Genomic DNA, 21085 nt, shown 5'->3' on the forward strand with positions numbered 1-21085 from the left:
GGAGGAGGGGATATAATAATGACCAATAATAAAGGACAAACAACCAAGAAGGTACATAAATAGGTAAATAAAAACCATAAGGAAATAAATTAAATCACTAGGTAAAGTAAATAAGTCAATAAGTAAAGTGGGAAATAATAAAAAAGGAAATAGGTAAAGAAGTAAGAAAATAAGTAGGTAAATCAAAAAAGGAAATAAATCGGGAAATGAACCCAGCAGTGCAGTTTAGGAGCGGAGAGGGAGGCCTCCGCCCGCCGCGGACAGCACAGGGACCCCCGGAGCTCTCCGGTGCTGTCGGCCAGAGCAGCGCGGCCCTCATAGGGTTAATAAGAATCAGCAGACAGAAAGTGCGCGGGCGGCTGACGACAACCACAGAAGTGAGCGAGTGCCGAGAGTGTATGCAAATGAGGCAGTAGTAGGAGCAGGCGCGGTGCATGCTGGGCTGGGATCATGGTGGCGCACGGACAGGAAGGAGGCTGAGGAGCAGCCGGGAGCCTCACATCTCCGTAGCTGCGCTGGAGGACAGCCCCGGGGATGGCTGCTCGGCGGCGGTGAGGAGCGGCCGTGCTCCCCGCTCTGTCCCGGCTGCCACCAGGAGGGCACCGCACCGCCGCCCGCCCCGGGAGATGGTGACCTGTGCGCCGCGCTGGCAGGACCATGGTTGAGCGGAGCAGCAAGTTCCTGCTGATCGTGGCCGGCTCCGTGTTCTTCATGCTGATCCTGTACCAGTATGTGGGGCCGGGGATCAGCCTGGGACCCCCGAGCAGGTTCTACCCGGAGGACCCGGACCTGTTCCCCACCGCGGACCCGCACTACGTCAAGAAGTTCTTCTTCCCGGTGCGGGAGCTGGAGCGCTCGCTGACCTTCGACATGAAGGGGGACGATGTGATCGTGTTCCTGCACATCCAGAAGACCGGCGGCACGACCTTCGGGCGGCACCTGGTGCAGAACGTGCGGCTGGAGGTGCCGTGTGACTGCAGACCCGGCCAGAAGAAGTGTACCTGCTACCGGCCCAACCGCCGGGAGACCTGGCTCTTCTCCCGCTTCTCCACGGGCTGGAGCTGCGGGCTGCACGCCGACTGGACGGAGCTCACCAGCTGTGTGCCCGGGGTGCTGGACAAGAAGGAGACGGCCATGAAGAACGCGAGGTGGGTGCTGCTGGGGCTGGTGGTGCCCCCTCCGGCGGGGTGCTGCTGGGGCTGGTGGTGCCCCCTCCGGCGGGGTGCTGCTGGGGCTGGTGGTGCCCCCTCCGGCGGGGTGCTGCTGGGGCTGGTGGTGCCCCCTCCGGCGGGGTGCTGCTGGGGCTTGGGGTGCCCCCTCCGGCGGGGTGCTGCTGGGGCTTGGGGTGCGCCCTCCGGCGGGGTGCTGCTGGGGCTTGGGGTGCCCCCTCCGGCGGGGTGCTGCTGGGGCTTGGGGTGCCCCCTCCGGCGGGGTGCTGCTGGGGCTTGGGGTGCCCCCTCCGGCGGGGTGCTGCTGGGGCTTGGGGTGCTGCTGGGGCTTGGGGTGCGCCCTCCGGCGGGGTGCTGCTGGGGCTTGGGGTGCGCCCTCCGGCGGGGTGCTGCTGGGGCTTGGGGTGCGCCCTCCGGCGGGGTGCTGCTGGGGCTTGGGGTGCGCCCTCCGGCGGGGTGCTGCTTGGGGTGCGCCCTCCGGCGGGGTGCTGCTTGGGGTGCGCCCTCCGGCGGGGTGCTGCTGGGGCTTGTGGTGCGCCCTCCGGCGGGGTGCTGCTGGGGCTTGTGGTGCGCCCTCCGGCGGGGTGCTGCTGGGGCTTGTGGTGCCCCCTCCGGCGGGGTGCTGCTGGGGCTTGTGGTGCCCTCTCCGGCGGGGTGCTGCTGGGGCTTGGGGTGCCCCCTCCGGCGGGGTGCTGCTGGGGCTTGGGGTGCGCCCTCCGGCGGGGTGCTGCTGGGGCTTGGGGTGCCCCCTCCGGCGGGGTGCTGCTGGGGCTTGGGGTGCCCCCTCCGGCGGGGTGCTGCTGGGGCTTGGGGTGCCCCCTCCGGCGGGGTGCTGCTGGGGCTTGGGGTGCCCCCTCCGGCGGGGTGCTGCTGGGGCTTGGGGTGCGCCCTCCGGCGGGGTGCTGCTGGGGCTTGGGGTGCGCCCTCCGGCGGGGTGCTGCTGGGGCTTGGGGTGCCCCAGCAGCTTGAGAAGTCAGCTCCGGCTGCATCTAAACTTACTGCTTAGAAGGGATTCAGTCAGAGCCCAGTGTGGCCCCGGGGTCCTGAACACCTCATCTTGTGTCCTCAGTGATGTCTGCCATGATAATCATAGACACGCTGAGCTTTGTAGTTCCACAAGTGGCCTGATTTATTCCTTTGCTATCTCTGGGGGGGACATTCTGGCAGGTAAATAGGAAGGCCTCTCTCCGGTCAGAGCAGTGAGACAGGAGGTGATGATGGCGGACGCTGCACCCACAGCAGCTGTCTAATGGAGGAGGGTGAGGAGCGGGCTCTGTATACCTGTGCAGGGGGGGCAACTGGACACTTGTGGACCCCAGTGCAAAAGTCCTACAGGGCCAAGTTCCCCCCCCTAATAGTGTGGAAGAAGAACTAGTGTAGATCTCTGGGGAGCACCTGCAGCCCCCGATATAGAGCTGTACACAGTATTCTCTAGGGGCCTCAGGTGCTACCAGAGGGTCTCCCTATAATGACACAAGGCAACTAGTCCTACACATGTGGGAAGAGGCGTCCGGGAGGTTTACACTGGGGTCGGGGTCAGGCCTGCACTTATTACTGATGATAATGACATGGCTTATTAGCTCTAAACTTCTTTCCTTCTCCCTTTCTTTCCCCCTTTTCTTTCCTTCTCTCCAGTTTTCTCCCTTTCCTTCTCTGTCTTTTATCTATCCTCCTTGCTCCCTTTTTTTCTTGTCCTTTTTCTCCCTTTTTTTTCTGTCCTCTCCCTTTTTTCCTTCCTTCATTGATGTCCCTTTATAATGTGGGATGATTACCCTGTTGCCCATGGTTTGGCGGGGCCTCTGCTCCTGACCCCGGAGGTCCGGGTTGATGTTTTCCTCCTTCTCAGCATTGTGCACATTCTTTACCTTTTTGAAATATTTCTGTTCTGTTCATCAGAACAACTCCCATTCTTCAGCCCCGTTCCTCTGCTGAGGTATTCCCCGGCCCCTTGGAGGTCACCAGAAAGTGACCCCTTCCTTCCTTGCCTGCTTCTGACTTTGAATTTGCTGAGAGAACATACTGGACCGACCCGATGTGCTGTGATCTATAGGAGCGATCAGCTCCCCTTATTCCCTTCCACTATGGCGAACCCTAAATTCCGGCACCTGATTGCTCTGCATTTCCTGCCTCTTTATAGGGTTAAGCCACCCAGCACGGTTTTAATGCAGCGATACATAATTGGATAAGTGTACCTAACAGAGGTTACTCAGGCGTATCTAGGACAAAGTGGCTTCCAGATATGGAACCTACATTGATTTCCATAGAATGTTTGCTGATGAAAGGTAAAAAAAAAAACTTATTAAAGCAAAAGCTTTCATTAGAGCTCATAAATAATTGTAGTGTTCTACTGAGAGCTGGACAGAATGGGTGGGGGAGGGGTGGCCTCGTATCTATACTCCTTGGAGAGATATTCGGCAAATTTATTAAAATGATAAATTTAAATTCTAGGCACCTTTTAGTTTTAAATTGTACTACATTAAGCCCTATGAAATGCCCCCAATTGATAAATCTATGTACTTGCAGTTATCGGGCATATGTAATTTACGCATGTTTGTCTGGAATATACTGGTATAATCTTTGCTTTAAAGGGAACCTGTCAGTAGGATTCGCCCTCCTAAGGCGTCTATATGGGCATGTAGGTTATTGGAAGCTGAGTAATATGACACCTTGATATCCGCGATCCGATGTCTTAATCCAGAGAAATCCATGTTTTTCTTATATGTAAATGAGCTGTTGGAGATGTGTCCATCCCATAGATCTTAACAGTCATTTACATATTAAGAAAAACTTTGATTTCTCTGGATTAAGACATCGGATCGCGGATATCAAGGTGTCATTTTATTCCTCTCCCTATGACCTACATGCTCATATAGACATGTTAGGAGGGTTGATGCTACTGACAGATTCCCTTTAAATCTATCTGGTATTGTAGTAACAAGACTTTCAACATAAGTGTGCTAAACGGACTTGTACTGTAGGCGTATAGCATTGGCAGCGGTTTAATGTCTGGGATATCACTAGTGCATTATGTCCCAACGATTAGTGAGTCTTTTCTCCCTGATCACCACCCCAAAAATAAAAAAAAAAAAAAAAACCTCTAAGTTCTTGAATATGAGATAAAAAGGCGATGGCACATTCACATGTTGCGTATTCAGGACTGCAGAAAATTCCCAGCATAATCCAGTACCAGGCGAGAAGACGACACCACAGCAAATCTCATCTACACGGTGCTGAAAATTTCTGATCTGAAATTTACCTTAAAGAGGTTGTCCACTACTAGGCCTTTTCATGCCCCACTGTTGACCCCGATTTTAAAATTAAAAAAAAAAAAAGCGCTTACTCACCTGCCGTTCCGGCACTGTTCCTGCGGCCTTGGCACTGGCGCTTGTGCATGACACGTGATGCCCGGCACCCAATCGCCGCTGGCGTCATTGTCTCCGCCTTAATATAAATTGAATATGAAGAGGAAGTCAGAGATCGGCTGCAGCCTGGACTTCATATTCAATTTGTCCGTGGTGACAAATTAGTGATGCCGGCACTGATTTGGACACCGGTGTCACAACTCCGCATGAGATCCCCCAGGGAGAGTGAGTGCCGACACTGCGGGAACGGCGCCGGCTCGGAAGGCCAGTATAGGTTTATTATGTTATCGGGGCCAAGCATGGGGCCTGAGAAGGGGTTGTCCAAGTAGTGTTTTGTTTTCTTGCAGCACCTATTACTTGTATGAATACAGTCAGGTACGGTAGAAAAACAGACTTTAAAAGCCGCATGCCAAAGAAGAGTGGTCCGAAATTCCTGTAGAGAGGTGTAAGAAGCTTGTTGATGGTTGTAGGAAACGATTGCAGTTATTTATTCCAAAGGGGGTGTAACAAAATATTATGTTGAGGGTGCCAACAGTTTTGTCTAGCCCATATTTGGGGTATGTGAAATAATGGCTAACTTGACCTTTTTGTGGTGTTCCATTACACACACAAAATCACATGTGTAACTGCAATAGTTTTCTGAGAAATGCCTCATTCTCTGGAGCAAATTCAAGGGTGCCAACACTTTTGGCCATAACTACCTGGCTGTGTTCATAAAGACGGAGCCTAAAGCTGGAGTCACACATATCGACTTACCAGCGATCCCGACAACAATATCAACGTGTCAGGATCGCTGGTAAGTCGCTATGTGATCGCTGGTGAGCTGTCACACAGACAGCTTCACCAGCGATTAGCACAGCGACGCCGAGCGCGCGGCATCTCTGTGTTCGTTAGCGCTGATGCCATCCCTGTAAAAAAAAAAAAATAAAAAAAAAGAATTAAAATAAAAAATATTGTTATTCTCACCTTCCGACGTCCCACGCAGCCATGCCGCCTCTCTCCACGCTCCGGTCCCAGTGATCCTTTGCGAGAATGACCGTGAGAATGTCACGGTCTCGCGGGAGCGCGAAGTCTCTCGGTCATTCGTGCAAAGGATCACTGGGACTAGGAGCGTGCAGAGAGGCGGGAATGCTGCGCGGGACGTCGGAAGGTGAGAATAACAATATTCTTTATTTTTTTTATTTTTTACAGCTGATCGCTGGTCTCCCGCCTGTCACACACAGCGATGCGTGCTGGCCAGCGGGAGACCAGCGACAAAAAAAAAGGCCAGAGGTTTCTTGCAGCGATCAGCGATACCGGCAGGGGGGCCGGTCGCTGATCGCTGTCACACACAGCGGTATCGCTGGTGAGATCGCTGTTGTGTCACAAAAGTTGTGACTCAGCAGCGATCTCGCTAGCGAGATTGCTGTGTGTGACTCCAGCCTAAAGGCCCCGTCTCACTAAGCAATTTCGGTAGCGAGATCGCTGCTGAGTCACAACTTTTGTGACGTAACAGCGATCTCACCAGCGAGATTGCTGTGTGTGACAGCGATCAGCGAGCGGCCCCCCTGCCGGTATCGCTGATTGCTGCAAGAAATCTCTGGACATTTCTTTGGTCGCTGGTCTCCCGCTGGCCAGCACGCATCGCTGTGTGTGACAGCGGGAGACCAGCGATCAGGTGTAAAAAAATAATAAAAAATATAGTTATTCTCACCTTCCGATGTCCCGTTCAGCCATCCCGCCTCTCTCCACGCTCCGGTCCCAGTGATCCTTTGCACGAATGACCGCGAGACTTTGTTATCCCGCGAGACCGTGACATCTCGCGGTCATTCATGCAAAGGATCACTGGGACCGGAGCGTGGAGAGAGGCCGGAAGACTGCGCGGGACATCGGATGGTGAGAATAACTATATTTTTTATTTTGATTCTATTTTTTACAGGATGGCCAGCGATGCCGGGCGCTCGGCATCGCTGTGCTGATCGCTGGTGAAGCTGTCTGTGTGACAGCTCACCAGCGATCACATAGCGACTTACTAGCGATCCTGACACCTTGATATCGGTGTCGGGATCGCTGGTAAGTCGCTTAGTGAGACGGGGCCTTTATGCATGCTGCCTGTGGAACAGGGAGCGGTTATCAGATGGCAGGTTCACTTTAATCAGAATCTAACACGGACATGTTATTGTTCTTTCAGAATAAAGGTCTTTAAAAAAAAAAAAACAACAACAAACACAAATGTAAATTGTAAGAGAACCTGTCACCGGATGAAATGTGACCAGACTCAGGGCTGTGGAGTTGGTATAAAACGGACCGACTCCGACTCCTAAAATATATAATAAATTAGGTACAGTAGTTCAATGCAGAATGTGCTGAATATTTTTTCATAGAAATTTGGGAAAGTTATGAAATGTCCTATAAATGGCTGTTCTATTTCTGATCTAAGGCTACATTCACACACAGCGTTTTTGCTGCATTTTTTTGAGGATACGTTTTTCAGCTGCAAAAGCAGATCGGCTTTTTAAAAAACCGCATCACAAGGTTTTTGATGATGTTCATAGATACAGTAATGTTTACAATAGCAAAAGCAGATTAGAATAACGCCGCACAAACTGACATGCTCATTCAGCCCAAAAACGGATCCTCACAAAACAATGTGTCTGAATGTCATATCTTGAAACCCATTGACTTTGCTGGGATGCCCAGAGTCACTGCATTTTACTGCAAAAAACGGATCCGCAAAAACGCTGTGTGTGAGGCTAAGTGCACACATACCGGAACTCTCGCGGAAATTACAGCGAGAATTCCGGAATTCCAGTCCGCGGGAAAATCGCATTTTAAATTCCCGCGATTTTCCCGCGGAAAAACTAGCATTTTGCAAGCGTAATTAGCTTGCAAAATGCTAGCGTTTTCCAAGCGATCTGTAGCATCGCTTGGAGAACTGATTGACAGGTTGGTCACACTCGTCAAACATAGTGTTTGACGAGTGTGACCAACTTTTTACTACTGAGGCTGCTTATGCGGCATCAGTAGTAAAAGATAGAATGTAAAAAAAAAACAATAAAAAATGGTGTTATTCTCACCCTCCGACGTCCCACACATCCGTTCCCAGTAATCCTTCGCGAAAATGCCCGCGATGACGTCAGTTCTCGCGGGATCGCGACGTCTCGCGGTAATTCGCGATGACGTCGCTCGAATGACCGCGAGACTTCGCGATCCCGCGAGAAGGGACGTCATCGCGAGCATTTTCGCAAAGGATTACTGGGAACGAGAGCGTGGATAGAAGCGGGAAGGCTGTGCGGGACGTCGGAGGGTGAGAATAACAATATTTTTTATTTTAAATTCTAATTTTTACAGGGATATGGTACCCAAAGCCCGGAGGACAGTCTTCTCTCCTCCGGACCATGGGTACCATCCGCAATTGTTCTTACTTTCCGCATGGTGTGCACAGCCACATGCGGGAAATAAGCGGAACAATGCATTCCTATGGGTGCGGGATCGTCGGGATTCCGCAAATTAATGAGCATGCTGCGGTTTTTACCGCGAAGCGATTCCGCCGCGGTAAAAACCGCAGCATTAGCACATCATTGCGGAATCCCATAGGAATGCATGGGATGCTTATTTTTCGCGTTTTCGCGGCAAAATCGCGCGGTTAAAACCGCCGCGGAAACGTGAAAAAAACGCCACGTGTGAACTCAGCCTGAATCATGACCGTAGCCAGTGAGGGGCAGGTGCCCCCCCTAGAAGCAGGGGCACGCACCTATCAAAACTCGTATGCTGCAGTGCTCCCTTCCTGCACCGGCTCCAGACTGCAGGGGGCAATCTCCCCTCCTCTGTCCTGTCTTCTGCCGTCTTCACAAGAGAGGGGAGGGGTGCCTGCCCTGCATGGGATCCGATTCCTGGGCCCCGAGCTGGAGAAAGTTGTGCACACGCTGCAGCTGGCAATAAGAGATAGTCTGCAAGAGGGACATGCTGGAAATCTGACTGGAAAAGTGAGGAAATTGGTTTTTGCCACAGCTATTGGAAAATAAAATTTTTCTGGCAGCTGTTTATGTGGACCCAAGTCATCGTATATTGCTTGATGATCAATGGCTTACTAAAGGAAAAGAAGCTCTGACTGAGGTAGCAGTTAGGAAGAGTGGCCTACAGGAGGACTGCCAGGCGCAAGAGGACTTGGGTCCTGACAGTGCTACTGCTGCCATATCTTCATCCTCATCAGATGAGGAGTTTGATTTTGACAAGTATTTGGATGACGTGGAGCAGGCAAAGTGTTGCTGCAAGGAAAAAGATTTCACTCCCATCTCCTGTAGCAGCAGATTGACCATATTTCAGCAAAATGTTTCACTTGCTCTCAAAGAAATAGAAAAATTCAACCATTCATCAAAACTGACTGTGCATGAGGCAATTCCTTTATACTTGGAAATTGTTAGAGATGTTCCCATGTGGTTACGGCTTTGCCTCCGACCCAAGTTAGTGTAGAGAGGTTGTTCTCTGGCCTTAAAATTATTAGGTCAGAATTGAGGTCATCTATGAAGGAGGAGCTGATGGAGGCAATTCTATTTCTTAGGACAAATTCATAGACTGCATAAATGTTGTTTAGTATGTTTTTGTTGAAAAGTTTTTTGCCACTTACATATCGATATTACATAGTGTATTACATATTTACAATTTATTACAGTTTTTTTGTTCTAAAGTTGTATTCCAATAAATATTATGTTCTATCTAAATATCTTGATTATTGTATCATAAAAATGATTTAATGTCTGATGTTCACATTGTACTACAATAAATTTTTCACTTAAATATAAGCAATGTATGTGGGAGTTGGTGTAAGGGAAATTGACGAGTCTGAGTCGCAGGTTTGGCTTACCGACTCCACAGCCCTGTGGCAAGTGTTTTGTTTTGTCCTTTTTTTTTTTTTCTTTTTTTAAATCCACCTTACGTTTCCAGAGATATGGGCAATCTTTATGGTCCTCATTAGGGGGGCGGTAGTCACAGGGTAATTATGCAGAGCAGTGTAAAGACACTCCCCAGAGGATCCTGTGTACCACACCTTCTTGGCAGATGCCATAAAAATTGGCATGAAATCGTCCCATAACCCTAAAAGTTGGCGGACGCTAACATTGAGGGTTAATAAAGAGCAAACTGTACACTTTTGACTTGGTAACACTGTCCGCAGCCCCTATGCAGGCATGTAACAAATCCAGCTGGGGTAATTGGGACTTATAACGAATATCTGAACAATCCTCTATGCAGACGTGAACTTTGCATGTGGCCATAACCCCCAGAATAAGTGCCGCGCACAGCTGATGAGACGACACTGCCTATAAAGGATACTTATCTGTGTATTATAGTCCTGCTCCCATTCTGACACTTTGCCTGGCAACTTTGTGGCTTAGGTGTTGGCCGCCTCTGATTCATTTGTAAATTATTATTAATTTATATGTGAACTTCTAATTAAAATATGCAAACTCTCAAGGTAAAAGCATCACCTCTAATGGCCTTGTGGTCACATTCAAGGGAACTCGATGCAAAATCTGTCTCACTCCACCCCGAACATCTCCATAGGGAAGTAAGGATTTACATTTTTTATATAAGACCAGTTGGGTATACAGAATTGGCCAGTGGTGGGCCATCTTCCTACTCTATTGGATATTTTGTGTGTGTCCTGCTACGTAGCCCGATTCTCATCCCAGTCGCCAAAGAATCACAGTATATGGTCACTTTATGCTGGAGGTTTGGGTGGCCACATATAGACCGCTTTTGCAGCCTTCTTTAAAAATTAGGCAAGGTCAATAAAATCCAATAGGTCAGTATTTGTGTGGCGTTTCTCCCACTACTAGGACAACCCCTTCTTGTTCTAAAGGTTCGGCTCCGAAAAAATTAAAAAAAAAAAAAAAAAGCTTATACTCGCCTCCTGTGCTGGCGCCGTTCCAGCGGTGTCGGCGGTCGAGGGGGTGTGATGCGGGGTTGACGTGATGCCTGGCACCCAATCAACTCTGGCGTCACTGTCTCCGCCTTCATACGGATTGAACATAAAGAGGAAGTCCTGGCTGTAGCTGATCCCTGGCTAATTTCCGCTAATGATAATTCCGGACAATTAGGCATCAGTTTTTTTTGTCCGAAGTCATGGATCAAAGTTACCCGTACATGTCTAGGGGGTTCTGTTTAAAAATAAAATAAATAAAAAATCACTGACCCCACACACTGTTTCATTAGTGAAAATCACTGATGGTAAAAACTCTATTTTTGAGTTCCAGAAGAATCGCTGACGTCTGAATGAGGCCTTAGAAATACCTTACATATTCTTTTTCAGTGTTGTGACCAATCCGCAGACAGTCGTTGTGCGCATCAGGTCTCCGGGCCCTGGTGTGGGGGAAGTCTGCGTTTTGCCATTTTGGTCAGGCTGAGCTTTGGAGCAGGAGACGTCCCCAGTGCTGATTCATTAGTCGGGCTGTAATAACAGAATAAGCGTCTCTCCCAGGAGGATTCCGCACAAAACTGCAAGCATGAAATAGCTGCTTTCTCCAGAGCGGGGAAGGCTAAATATATTACTCCGAGCTCAGCGCGGTATCTGTGAGCGGCAGATAAGTTACTGCCATCCACTAATATTACTGACAAAAGGCTCATTTATCCCGAGTGATTATTGGAGCAGTGCAAACGATAACGAGCATTGGTTATGGTAATCGGCCCATGTAAATGAGATAAGGAGGTAGTTTGTATTCTGGAAACGCGTCTGGTAAAACGTACATTACTGTATATTGCGCAGTCATGCTTTGTAACTGGGACCTTTTATATGTTGCATGAAATTATCAGGGTAAAGACATTACGAGAAATAATAAATTACTATTATAAATTGTGAGTAAAGCCTGACCCTGACCTGGCTCGTGTGGTTATGAGATTATTTGCCCCCAACATTAACAGAATAGAACAGTAGATGTTCCTCAGTCCCCCTCCGGTCTCTTCTCCATCTTTTATAGGACGTGGCTGTTACAGCCAATCCGGTGTCTGCATTCGCCAAGTCCTCACACCCTGATTGGCTGTAGCAGTCACATGATGACCATGCAGTAAGAGAATGAGAGGAGACTGATGGGGGATGTAGGCAGCGGAAGATCAGTAAACTAAGAAGGGTTGAAAACCCCTTTAAACATTTCCCTGAGAACCTCTAGAAATCGGCTAGAAACTTTCCTGGTACCTTGTACTTCAGACTTCAGCGAGCCTTCTTGCGCTGCTCTGGTCGTATCCATAGGACGCAGCGAGAGGGTTGCAGTATTGTTTTCAGCTCATTCATCTTCTGTAGATTGCAGTCAGCTACTCTGTGAGTACCGCGTAAATTCTGACTACAGATTCCATAAACTGGCTGCTCTGTACAGACGTCCGTGACTTTCCAACATCATTGAGCAATATATACCAGCACGAGCTCTGACAGGAATAAAGACATGAGAGACATAACTTTTCCAGTTTAACGGCGCCATAAAAGCGGAAGGATCCCAAAGAAAGTCACTGTAGAAATATTATTGTATGGCGTTCCTGAGCCGGAGTCAGAAATCTTGTTTGTCTATGGTTAGATCAATCGCTTGTCTGCCCATCCATGCAGCCCTTCCTTTATTTCTCCCCTAGGAAAATACAGACAATACTTCAGACACTGCACCCATCGTGTCTGCATGGCGTAATCCTTTCTGATTTTCAGAACCTGATTGTAATCGCAAACATCACAATGACGAATGGTGGCCATCGTTAAGATGTCCACAAAGAATTAGATTTTAATGGATGGATCTTGCCAATGGCTGTTCTCCTACCAATTGACATAGGGTTGTAGATATGACCTCTAACCACCACCCAAAAAAAAAAAAATTGGCATGTCCAATCCTATTGATTAGGATAGAGCTTGAGATATTGGGTCAAGAAGATGATCAGCTCTCCGGATGGCACATGTCCTCTGATCATTGACTTCTCCCATTATTCGCTCCTTTACAGAAGTCTTTCTCAATCTAAAAGCCTCCACACACCCCTCAGATAAATGTAGTCCACACCCACTGATCTCAGATGAGATCGGCCTACTATTTCATGAAGATGAGGGTTTTCTACCCCTTCTGCTTCCCCCAGACAGATGTCGTCGGGACAGAGAAGATTTGGCCAGTTGGGATTTCAACACCTGATTCTCTTGTTTTAGTGGATGAGCTCTGACAGCGGCTTTCTCCTCTCTCCAATTACTCAGCCGAGTCCTCCTTTATAGGGGAGCCAGAAGCTGTAGCAAAAGCCTGATTTATGTTGTTTTAAACAATGGGTCACTTTCTGACAACACACTCCCAGTAAGAAAGGGACTGGTTTTGTTCTTCAAAAATGTACCACCAGAATCAGAAGTCTCAGCTTAAGGAAGTCTTATGCATCCTTTTTTGGTCAGGATGAGTTTGGACTTATTTTGCCATTTCTGTCCCTCTTCGAACAGTATGGACGTGGTCTTAGGCCCTTGGCCCATTTGCTCGCTCTAATGGACTGTTGTTACCAATCCTATATTCCAGATAACACTGAAACCGGCCATACATGTGTGAGAGCTCCTCAGTGTAAGTTTTCACTTCTCATTCCCCCCCACACACATGAACGCTCAATTTGTACAAGCGTTTCTGGTTTCTGTGAGCAGAGGGGAGAAAGCCCCTGCCGGACACCTGCCATTAGCTGATCACTCCTGAAAACGATGATCTGGTGTAAATTTCAACTGCTTAATCCTCTTCTCTGCTGTCATTTCAGGAGGCCTCAATAACACATCACCTAGTGGTCAAGTTTGGAAAACTTTCATCAATATTTACTGGGACCTTTTTCTGGGAATCCAAAAAATTGATGCGTTTTTGATTACTAGTCCATGACATGTCTCCAGCATCTTCTCGCTGCTTTCCTCCCCTTGACTGACAGTTCTCTCCCTGTGTGTGCGCATGGAGAGAGACCTGTAAGTTATGGCGAGAGGGATGGAGTGAAGCTGCTGGGGATCTGCCTTGTACAAGTAATCATTAGTCATCTGAAATGCTTTTCAAAGTACGTTTTCTCTTAAATTCATCAGTGTTTCTTAAAAAAAAAACAAAAAAAAAACCCTAAAGGCCTTCTAAAAAAAACCCTAAAGGCCTTCTAGTAGTTGAAATTCTAAGGTTACATTTTCACGATGCGTGTTTGGTGTTTTTTTTTTTTTCTTTAACGCTGTGTATTTTTCTAAAAAATGCAAGTAACTTAATTAGTGCAGAAAATCTGCAACATCAAAAACTCACCAAAAGCTCATTGTGGGAACTTAGCCTAAAAGTCTTTATCGACCCTTTAACGGGCCATGCAACATAACTTGGGATAAAAAGCGAAACCAGAATCTATATTTCCAGGTGACACATGTTTCATGGTGTTTGCCCCTCATCGGTACAAAACAAGCTGTCTTATTTGGCTGAATGAGAGGCTTCTGGTGAGGGTGGCAGAGGCACGTCTTCTCACAACAGCATAGCCCTCTGCACAAGGAGAGACTTTACACCGTAGAGAAGTGTGAAACATGTTCAGCTAGATGTACCAAACTCATATTACAGCATGCGCCGTTCTGATATATTCGGCGCCTATTCTGCCTGCCTGGCCTAGTTTTCTCCTGTCTAGGTTCCAGCCTGTAATAATAAATTCCCCCCGCTGTCCTTATAACATAAAATGCACATTTCAGATGAAACTCCTATCTGCATGTATAATGACGCCCGTTGACAGCTGCAGCACACGCGTTACAATCCTGTTACTAAAGCGACATTGTGCGCTGTCTACAAAATTAGCATTTCAAAGAGAAAATCCCAAATTGCAAAACTTTCAAGGGAAAGTCTTCTGATTTATTCAGGTCTGGTGAAGCCGGCAGACGGCATACTTGGCGGTTTATGACTAGATATTACCTTTGATTTACGTTACTCTGTGTTGCGTCCCATTAACGAGTTGTAGTAATTTACTATCGTGTTTTGGGATTTTCCGCTTTATTACCGGTCTGTTGGTTCGCCCTCCCTATAGTGCCGCCTTCATTATGTGGAGCCGTTCTTTGTCTGAGTCCCGTAATACCACCTCACAGTGTGCGAGCCGCTCACAGCCCGTCTATTGTACCGTCCTAGTGGTGTATATACACTTACACACAGGAGCCTGTGCTCATCTGTGAGTGGACGCGCGTCGGCTGCTCCTCCACAGTACAGTGCCCTTTATTCTGCTTGTCGACTCGACGTGACGTGTAAATATAGGGATTGTTCAATCTACGTCTAGTGTTTGGCACGTCCGTGTCATGGTACGCGTATCATGTATTTTTTTTTTTTTTTTTTTCCTCTTTTCTTTTCAACTGACTGTATAACGCTTATTCCAATTTAAGAGAAAAAATCCCAATATGATTTTACATTTAGAGGGGTTCTGCATATTTATTCTATTTTTTAGAAAAGGCTCTCAAAGCTTTGTGCATAAATCGTTTCCCATTCTCTTCTCCATGATGGAGGTTCTGAAGAAGCGGCTCCATACTTCCCAGGCGTTCTGTTTTGACCACAAAATTGTTCTCATTTCCATTAAACCTCCATATTCTGTTTTTAGGATTTGGTTTTCTGACTTCGCATCCCTGACCGGGTCGTGTGTGTGCGTGCGCTCCTGCAAGACATCGGTTGTCGTATATAATTTGCTGGCCACAGCAGGGGTTCTGCTGCTTCTTCTCTGGGGGAGCGGGGTGTCTGTTTTTTCTTTTTTGGGGGAGCAGGGGGTCTGCTTCTTTTACTCTGGGAATCCCTTTTGTGTGTGGTGAAAAGCTCCAAAAACAAATGTCTTTTTTCCTCAGACGGGAACACCTGAGTACAGCGAATAGGCATTGAGATGATTGCGCTTCATAATGACCCTCCATCTGAAGACCCCTAATCACGTGATGACCTGTTGTGCCACGTGGAGAGCACAGTGTGAACAGAACGACCCGTGGCCTCAATTTGTGGCCAATTTGGACTTCAGCCGTAGCTTTTCGACATGTTCATTAAAGTCAATTTTTTTTTTAATATCTGTGAAAACACTTAACACTATCGTTTACACCATTCTTAACATGAAATTGCCTTGACCATGCACTGTTTACCATATCCACTTGATTTGCTGGCAATGATCTGTGGTTTCACTGATGAATTTGACAGTGGCATTTAACATGTTAACAGCTGTGGGTGGATTGCGATTCCATCCTCTGCTGTTAGGGTATGTGCTTCGTCCAAGCGCTGCCGGCTAATGAGCGCAGGTGATTCCGCATGTGTTCACTGAACTGTGCAGATCCACCTCATCCAATACATTGTATGGGTGACCTTTATCTTGCGGAAACGCTAGATATAGACATGCTGCGGTCTGGAGAGGCTCACCGATTGTCTCCGCAGGTGTGCCGCGGGCGTCTGTGCACACATAGTGGACGTGGGATTTCTTGCTGTAACATATGGATGCTGCGCAAGCAAGCAGCATCCAACCCGCAGCGTTTACTGACCGTGTGCACCTACCAATGAAAAATGCAGGTATTGGGTTTCACTGCGGTTTTGGTTCAAACATCTAAGGAAGTTGCATCATGTTTTTTGTGGGGCACTAACCTTTATCTTCATGCACGAGAGACAATAAAAATGCAGCAAAAACTCAGAAAAACCTGCTTATTGTAAGCTGCTTCCTTACTGCCAAGAGAGCAGGTTTTGGCTGCAGAAGAAAACGCATTAAAAACGCACCGTGTGAACACGGCTAAACGAAGCTCCAAAGACTGAAGATATCCACAAAAAGTCGTATGGATAGCAATGCATATGGTCATTATTTTTTAGTATTAATAAGTACTTTTTTCAGGGGGTTTCAGGTGGATACCTGCACTTGTACAGATCGGCATCCTCATCCGATGTTCCCTGCTAACTGCTGCGTCTTCAAAGTACCTTTTCTTTTTTTTTCTTCTGCTGTGGAAAGATTCTCCTCGTTTCTATAGGTAACCTTCAGTTACCTTTTGTGAATGTGACCCACCCCCACACACAACAGTGGAGCTGCCTATTGTAGCCTGTATGAGCGCTCTGTGAGTAATCTGCGGCAGAACTCCGGATTCACAGGTGCATTGTGGGATGTGTATTGCTGGTCTTGACTGTGATCCTTTCTCATATGTGTATCGGCGTGACGTGAAGGTGGAGTGTCTGCTCGGCACCTGGCTGTGTGCACGCGCTGCGGATCCGCAAGTGATTTACAATACAATGTTATACTATGAGGAAAAAAATTTGCTCTGCACATGCTGCGGAAAAATCCGTGCGGAAACGCAGATTCCACAGCGTTCTTACACGCGTTCCATTATAGGAATCCGCTGGTGTAAAAACACATGCCAAAGCTGCAGGAAATCCGCATAAAAACCGCGCAGATTTTGACCTGCGGATTCTGCCTAGAGATGCAGAAAATTCCGCACAGCAATCCGCAACATATGCACATACCCTTACTGTAGTGCAGGATATGTACAGTTATTTTTGTCTCTGCGCGTCGCTTCAGAGCCTTGGTCTCAGAATCAGTTCTTTATTGCTCCATTCAAAGAGTATATCAGCCATCTGCGCTGACGCCGGGGCACATGGCACCTGGGGGCGCACTCTGCCAGGTTTCAGTTGGTGGCATCCATGGTACATAAATGGTGCATGTGCATACCTCATGTATGTAAGCAGGCTCAGGAGCTGAGCCTGCTCCATACAGAGCAGGTGCAGACTGTTTGATAGAGCAGGAACCTGAGAGTAACTCATGTGATCGAAGTTGGCTCCGAGCAGTTTAACCTCTTAAATGCCTCTGTTATTGACTATGGCATTTAAAGGGAACCTGTCACCCCCAGGGCGTTTTTCAGTTAAAGAGCCACCTTCAGCTGCACTAAGGCTGCATTCTGTGAAGGTGGCTCTTCTTTTTCTGACCCCTAGTAACGCCAAAATATCGACTTTTATAATTAGCGTCTCACACCTGTAATGTGTCCCACAGGTATGTTGTGTCCCCTCAATCAGCCGCCTACCATCCGTCCATCATGCCTGTCCGGTGTCTCGGCGCCGCCCACCATCTGTCCATCATGCCCCTGTGCATCGCCGCCTCCTCCTGTTTTGAATGCCTGCGCTGTGACGAGTTCTCGGGCATGCGCAGTGCGTGCTGCCCGAGAACCAACATCAGGCTATTGCTCCTGCGTGTCGTGGAGGCCTCAGATCCCGCCCCACAGTGTGTTATGATGTATTCACACTGCAGGGCTGGGGCCTCCACAACACGCAGGCGCAATAGTCTGATGTCGGTTCTCGGGCAGCGCGCAAAAAAAGAGAATTTTGAGGTTTTGTTGACCCAAAAAATAAAAAATTTTGTTTAGTTCTTGAGAGGAGAAAGTCAAAAGTGAAGTGGGAACTAGTGGGAATGATGTGTCATCCAACGGCCCATGTAACCTGCCGCCTGCCCTGTATCCTATGGGCTATGTGGTGTTTTATCGTTACTGATGTTTCTATTAATCATCTCTATGGCCAGGTCTCCAATCTGTGGTGTTATACTGAATTATTTAACCCCAGCTCGTCACGCCGTTTTCAAGGATATCTGATTTAATTTCATGCCTGGCTATTACCATGTATTGTTTGACATGTGAAAGATTATCAGTGGCTGTATTAGTCTCGTACGAGCCGGGCTGGATTACCCTATTCCGGAACGTCGTCTTTCCTTGGCGTGTTTCACCTCCTCGATAGCGCGTGTATGTCCCAAACAGTAACTCGTCCTTGTTAATTCCAGCAAGGACATCAGATTAGTTAATATGAAGCCGGCGTGGAATTTGCTGGATAAGATTACTGTGCTCGAGCATATTGCAGTCACTTCCAACCTATGGGAATTTATGGCCCCTCGATTGCTTTATTTCATGTTTTATAGTAGGTTTAAATGAGAGCTAGGACGATCCTTTAACTAGACGTGCGCATACAGCAAAACACAGGAGGGAAATTGCTGCTGCTTTAATGGTGCAAGTGCATTGTGGGGGGGGTGTTCAGATTTTCCATGAAGTGCATTAACCCGTCCCAGTGCACTTCAGACTAATTTGTATGTGGCTGCAAAGCTTAATTTCTCAGCACTGGTTCCTCAGATTTCTACAAGACTGGTTTCATTTTTTTATTGTAGGTTCAGTGATTAAATCTTCCAGACAGATGCATTTTAATACATTGGTCATATCTTGGGCTGTCCATTAGTGATGAGCTACTGAGTGACTTCGGCATACTCAAATAATATGTTCAGGTCTCTGCACCTGCATGTGTTGCGGCTGTCAAACAACAGTGAGACCTGCTGCCGTGGGGACTCGAACATATTTTTCGAGCACACCAAAGTCACTGTTAGCACCAGAGCATGCTCAGATAACACCTCATCCCAGTACGTTCGCTTACCTCTGCTGTCCATGCAACAAGGACGGCTTTCCACTAATGTCTACTCTACTCCAATTCCTGTTTTAAATTTATAGCAAATCCTTAGGGAAGTGAAGTCAGTGGCGCCTTTTTGGGTCATCCCGTCCCTATAGGCGTTACTTAAGGCCCCGTCTCACATAGCGAGATCGCTGAAACGTCACAGATTTTGTGATGCAACAGCGATCTCGCTACGTGTGACACATAGCGGCGACCAGTCCCCCCGCTGCGATATCGCTGATCGTGCGCAAATGTCCTAGACCATTTTTTGATCGTTGGCGTCCCTCTGGCCAGCATGCATCGCTGTGTTTGACGCCATAACGACGAGTGACCTCGTTGGCGACTGAGAACTCATGCTATCGAGGTCTGAGTCATCAGAATAGCTGCTGTGTGGTGACAAGGACCCAACGACCGCCGAGGTCGTTATACGGATCGCCGTATCGTTGCTTCGTCGTTGAGTAGATCTGCCTGTTTGACAGCTCACACAACGGCGACATTTGCTGGATAAAATTAATAAAGAGTCGTAATATTGTGGCACACAGTAAGGAATGTGCCAAATTCTTGTGGTAGTTGGATTTATCAGACATGTATACCGTCCTTTATGGCGGTGAAGCTGGGCACGAGCTGTGGGTCAAGAGTTGGGGAGTCTGCACGCAGTGTCTTTGTCAGGCGGATTCTGCATGGAACACGCTTGAAGTGCTAAAAAAAATGCTCCATCACCCCCCAAAAAAATCTGAACAGATTCATAGTAGTGTCACACTGACTTGCCGTGCACATGTTCCGTCTTTTGTCACCTCTTAGGCCGCTTTCACACTTCAGGCTTTCGGTATCCGGCATGGGGCGGCAAAAAACGGGGCTACCGGATCCGGCCGCATACGTAGACACCGGATCCTTCTTTCTGCCGGATATATTCCTGGCAGAGAAGGTTTCCGGGCATGCGCAGTGTGAAAAACCGGTCCGGCGTTGGGGAAAAAACGTTGCATGCAACGTTTTTTCCAGACGCCGGACCGGCTATTTTCTCCGGATCCGGAAAAAAACGGACACGCCGCATTGCCATCCGGCGCAATGCGGCAGCAATGAAACAGCACGGGGAAAAGCCGGATCTGGTCGTAACAGGCGCCGGATCCGGCAGTCCGGTTTTTTGCCGCACCATGCCGGATACCGAAAGCCTGAAGTGTGAAAGCAGCCTTAATTGTTTGTCTTTGAAAGCCATGAAGCGGCTTAAAAAAAATTAGCGCAAGCTGGCGCAAAAGTACGTTAGAAAAGACGATTCAAGGAAAACACCACCAACTATATACCGTATATATGGTGTAGTTTTTTTGGGGTTTTTTTGACCCGTTTTATATGTTTTTCCAATTCTTTAGAATGGGTGGAATCTACAGGAAAAGGCTGAATGAATTGTCCTTCTGCAGAATTAAATCTGCAAGAAAAGAAATAAGCGACGTGTGCATGAGACTTCAGGATTCTCATTCACTTTGCTTGCATCAGGAAACCCTCTTATGTTTTGTGACAAATTTACTCAAAAAAAAAAAAAATGTGACGAAACTTCAACATGTGCACAATCCCTTAGAATAATATCTTGAAGGCTGCATTTGCTCTCCATCAGGTCTCCTGTAACAGGTAGCATTTTTTTTTTTCCTAGTTTAGAGAATTAACCTTGTCTAAGACATGAGGCCAATTGTGTACATCTAGGTCTTTAAATAATTCATCGTCTACCGTTCTGGTCTATGATCCCTTTGTATAAGACATATGGTTTATCGTCGTATCTTCATATAATTGCCTATGAATTATTCACAGTGTTCCTGTCGGCGTTCATTGCAGGAGATTGTCATCTTGTCATCTGCGGTTCTTCAGTCATGAGAAGGTCTAAGACCTTACCTTCTGACTCTTGATCTGTTGGTATCTTGTGTTTCGAGCTCAAGTCAAAAAAGATTGGTGGAAACATTCTTTGACCTCGTTGTTTGTGTTTTTTATTTATTTTATACTAGTTGTTCCCCTTTATAACACAGTGAGTTTTCATTCACGTCAGATCATCGCTCTTTTACGATAATTGTCCTGATTGAGGTTTCTGTTAATTGGCTCTGTCTTTTATCTAGAGATGAAGCAGTCAGGCCCATACTGCTATCTCAGCTCACCAGTTCTTCTTTTGTTTCGGAGTTCAGGGGGTTCCTGTAACATCCCATTGTTT

The 21085-nt window shown here is 47.6% G+C and overlaps 1 protein-coding gene across 1 annotated transcript in view; it reads left to right on the forward strand.

Moving 5' to 3' along the window:
- The first annotated feature begins 406 nt into the window (after positions 1 to 406).
- Positions 407 to 21085, forward strand: part of HS6ST1 (heparan sulfate 6-O-sulfotransferase 1) — a 129506-nt gene continuing 108827 nt past the window's right edge. The window contains exon 1 of the mRNA XM_073576455.1: positions 407 to 1148. Coding sequence (XP_073432556.1) covers positions 658 to 1148 — 491 coding nt within the window. The 5' untranslated portion in view covers positions 407 to 657. The remainder of the gene's footprint in view (positions 1149 to 21085) is intronic.

The sequence above is a fragment of the Dendrobates tinctorius genome, unplaced genomic scaffold, assembly GCF_039654945.1.
Source record: "Dendrobates tinctorius isolate UK_male_01 unplaced genomic scaffold, ASM3965494v1 ptg000049l, whole genome shotgun sequence".
NCBI classification, from domain to species: Eukaryota; Metazoa; Chordata; class Amphibia; order Anura; family Dendrobatidae; genus Dendrobates; species Dendrobates tinctorius.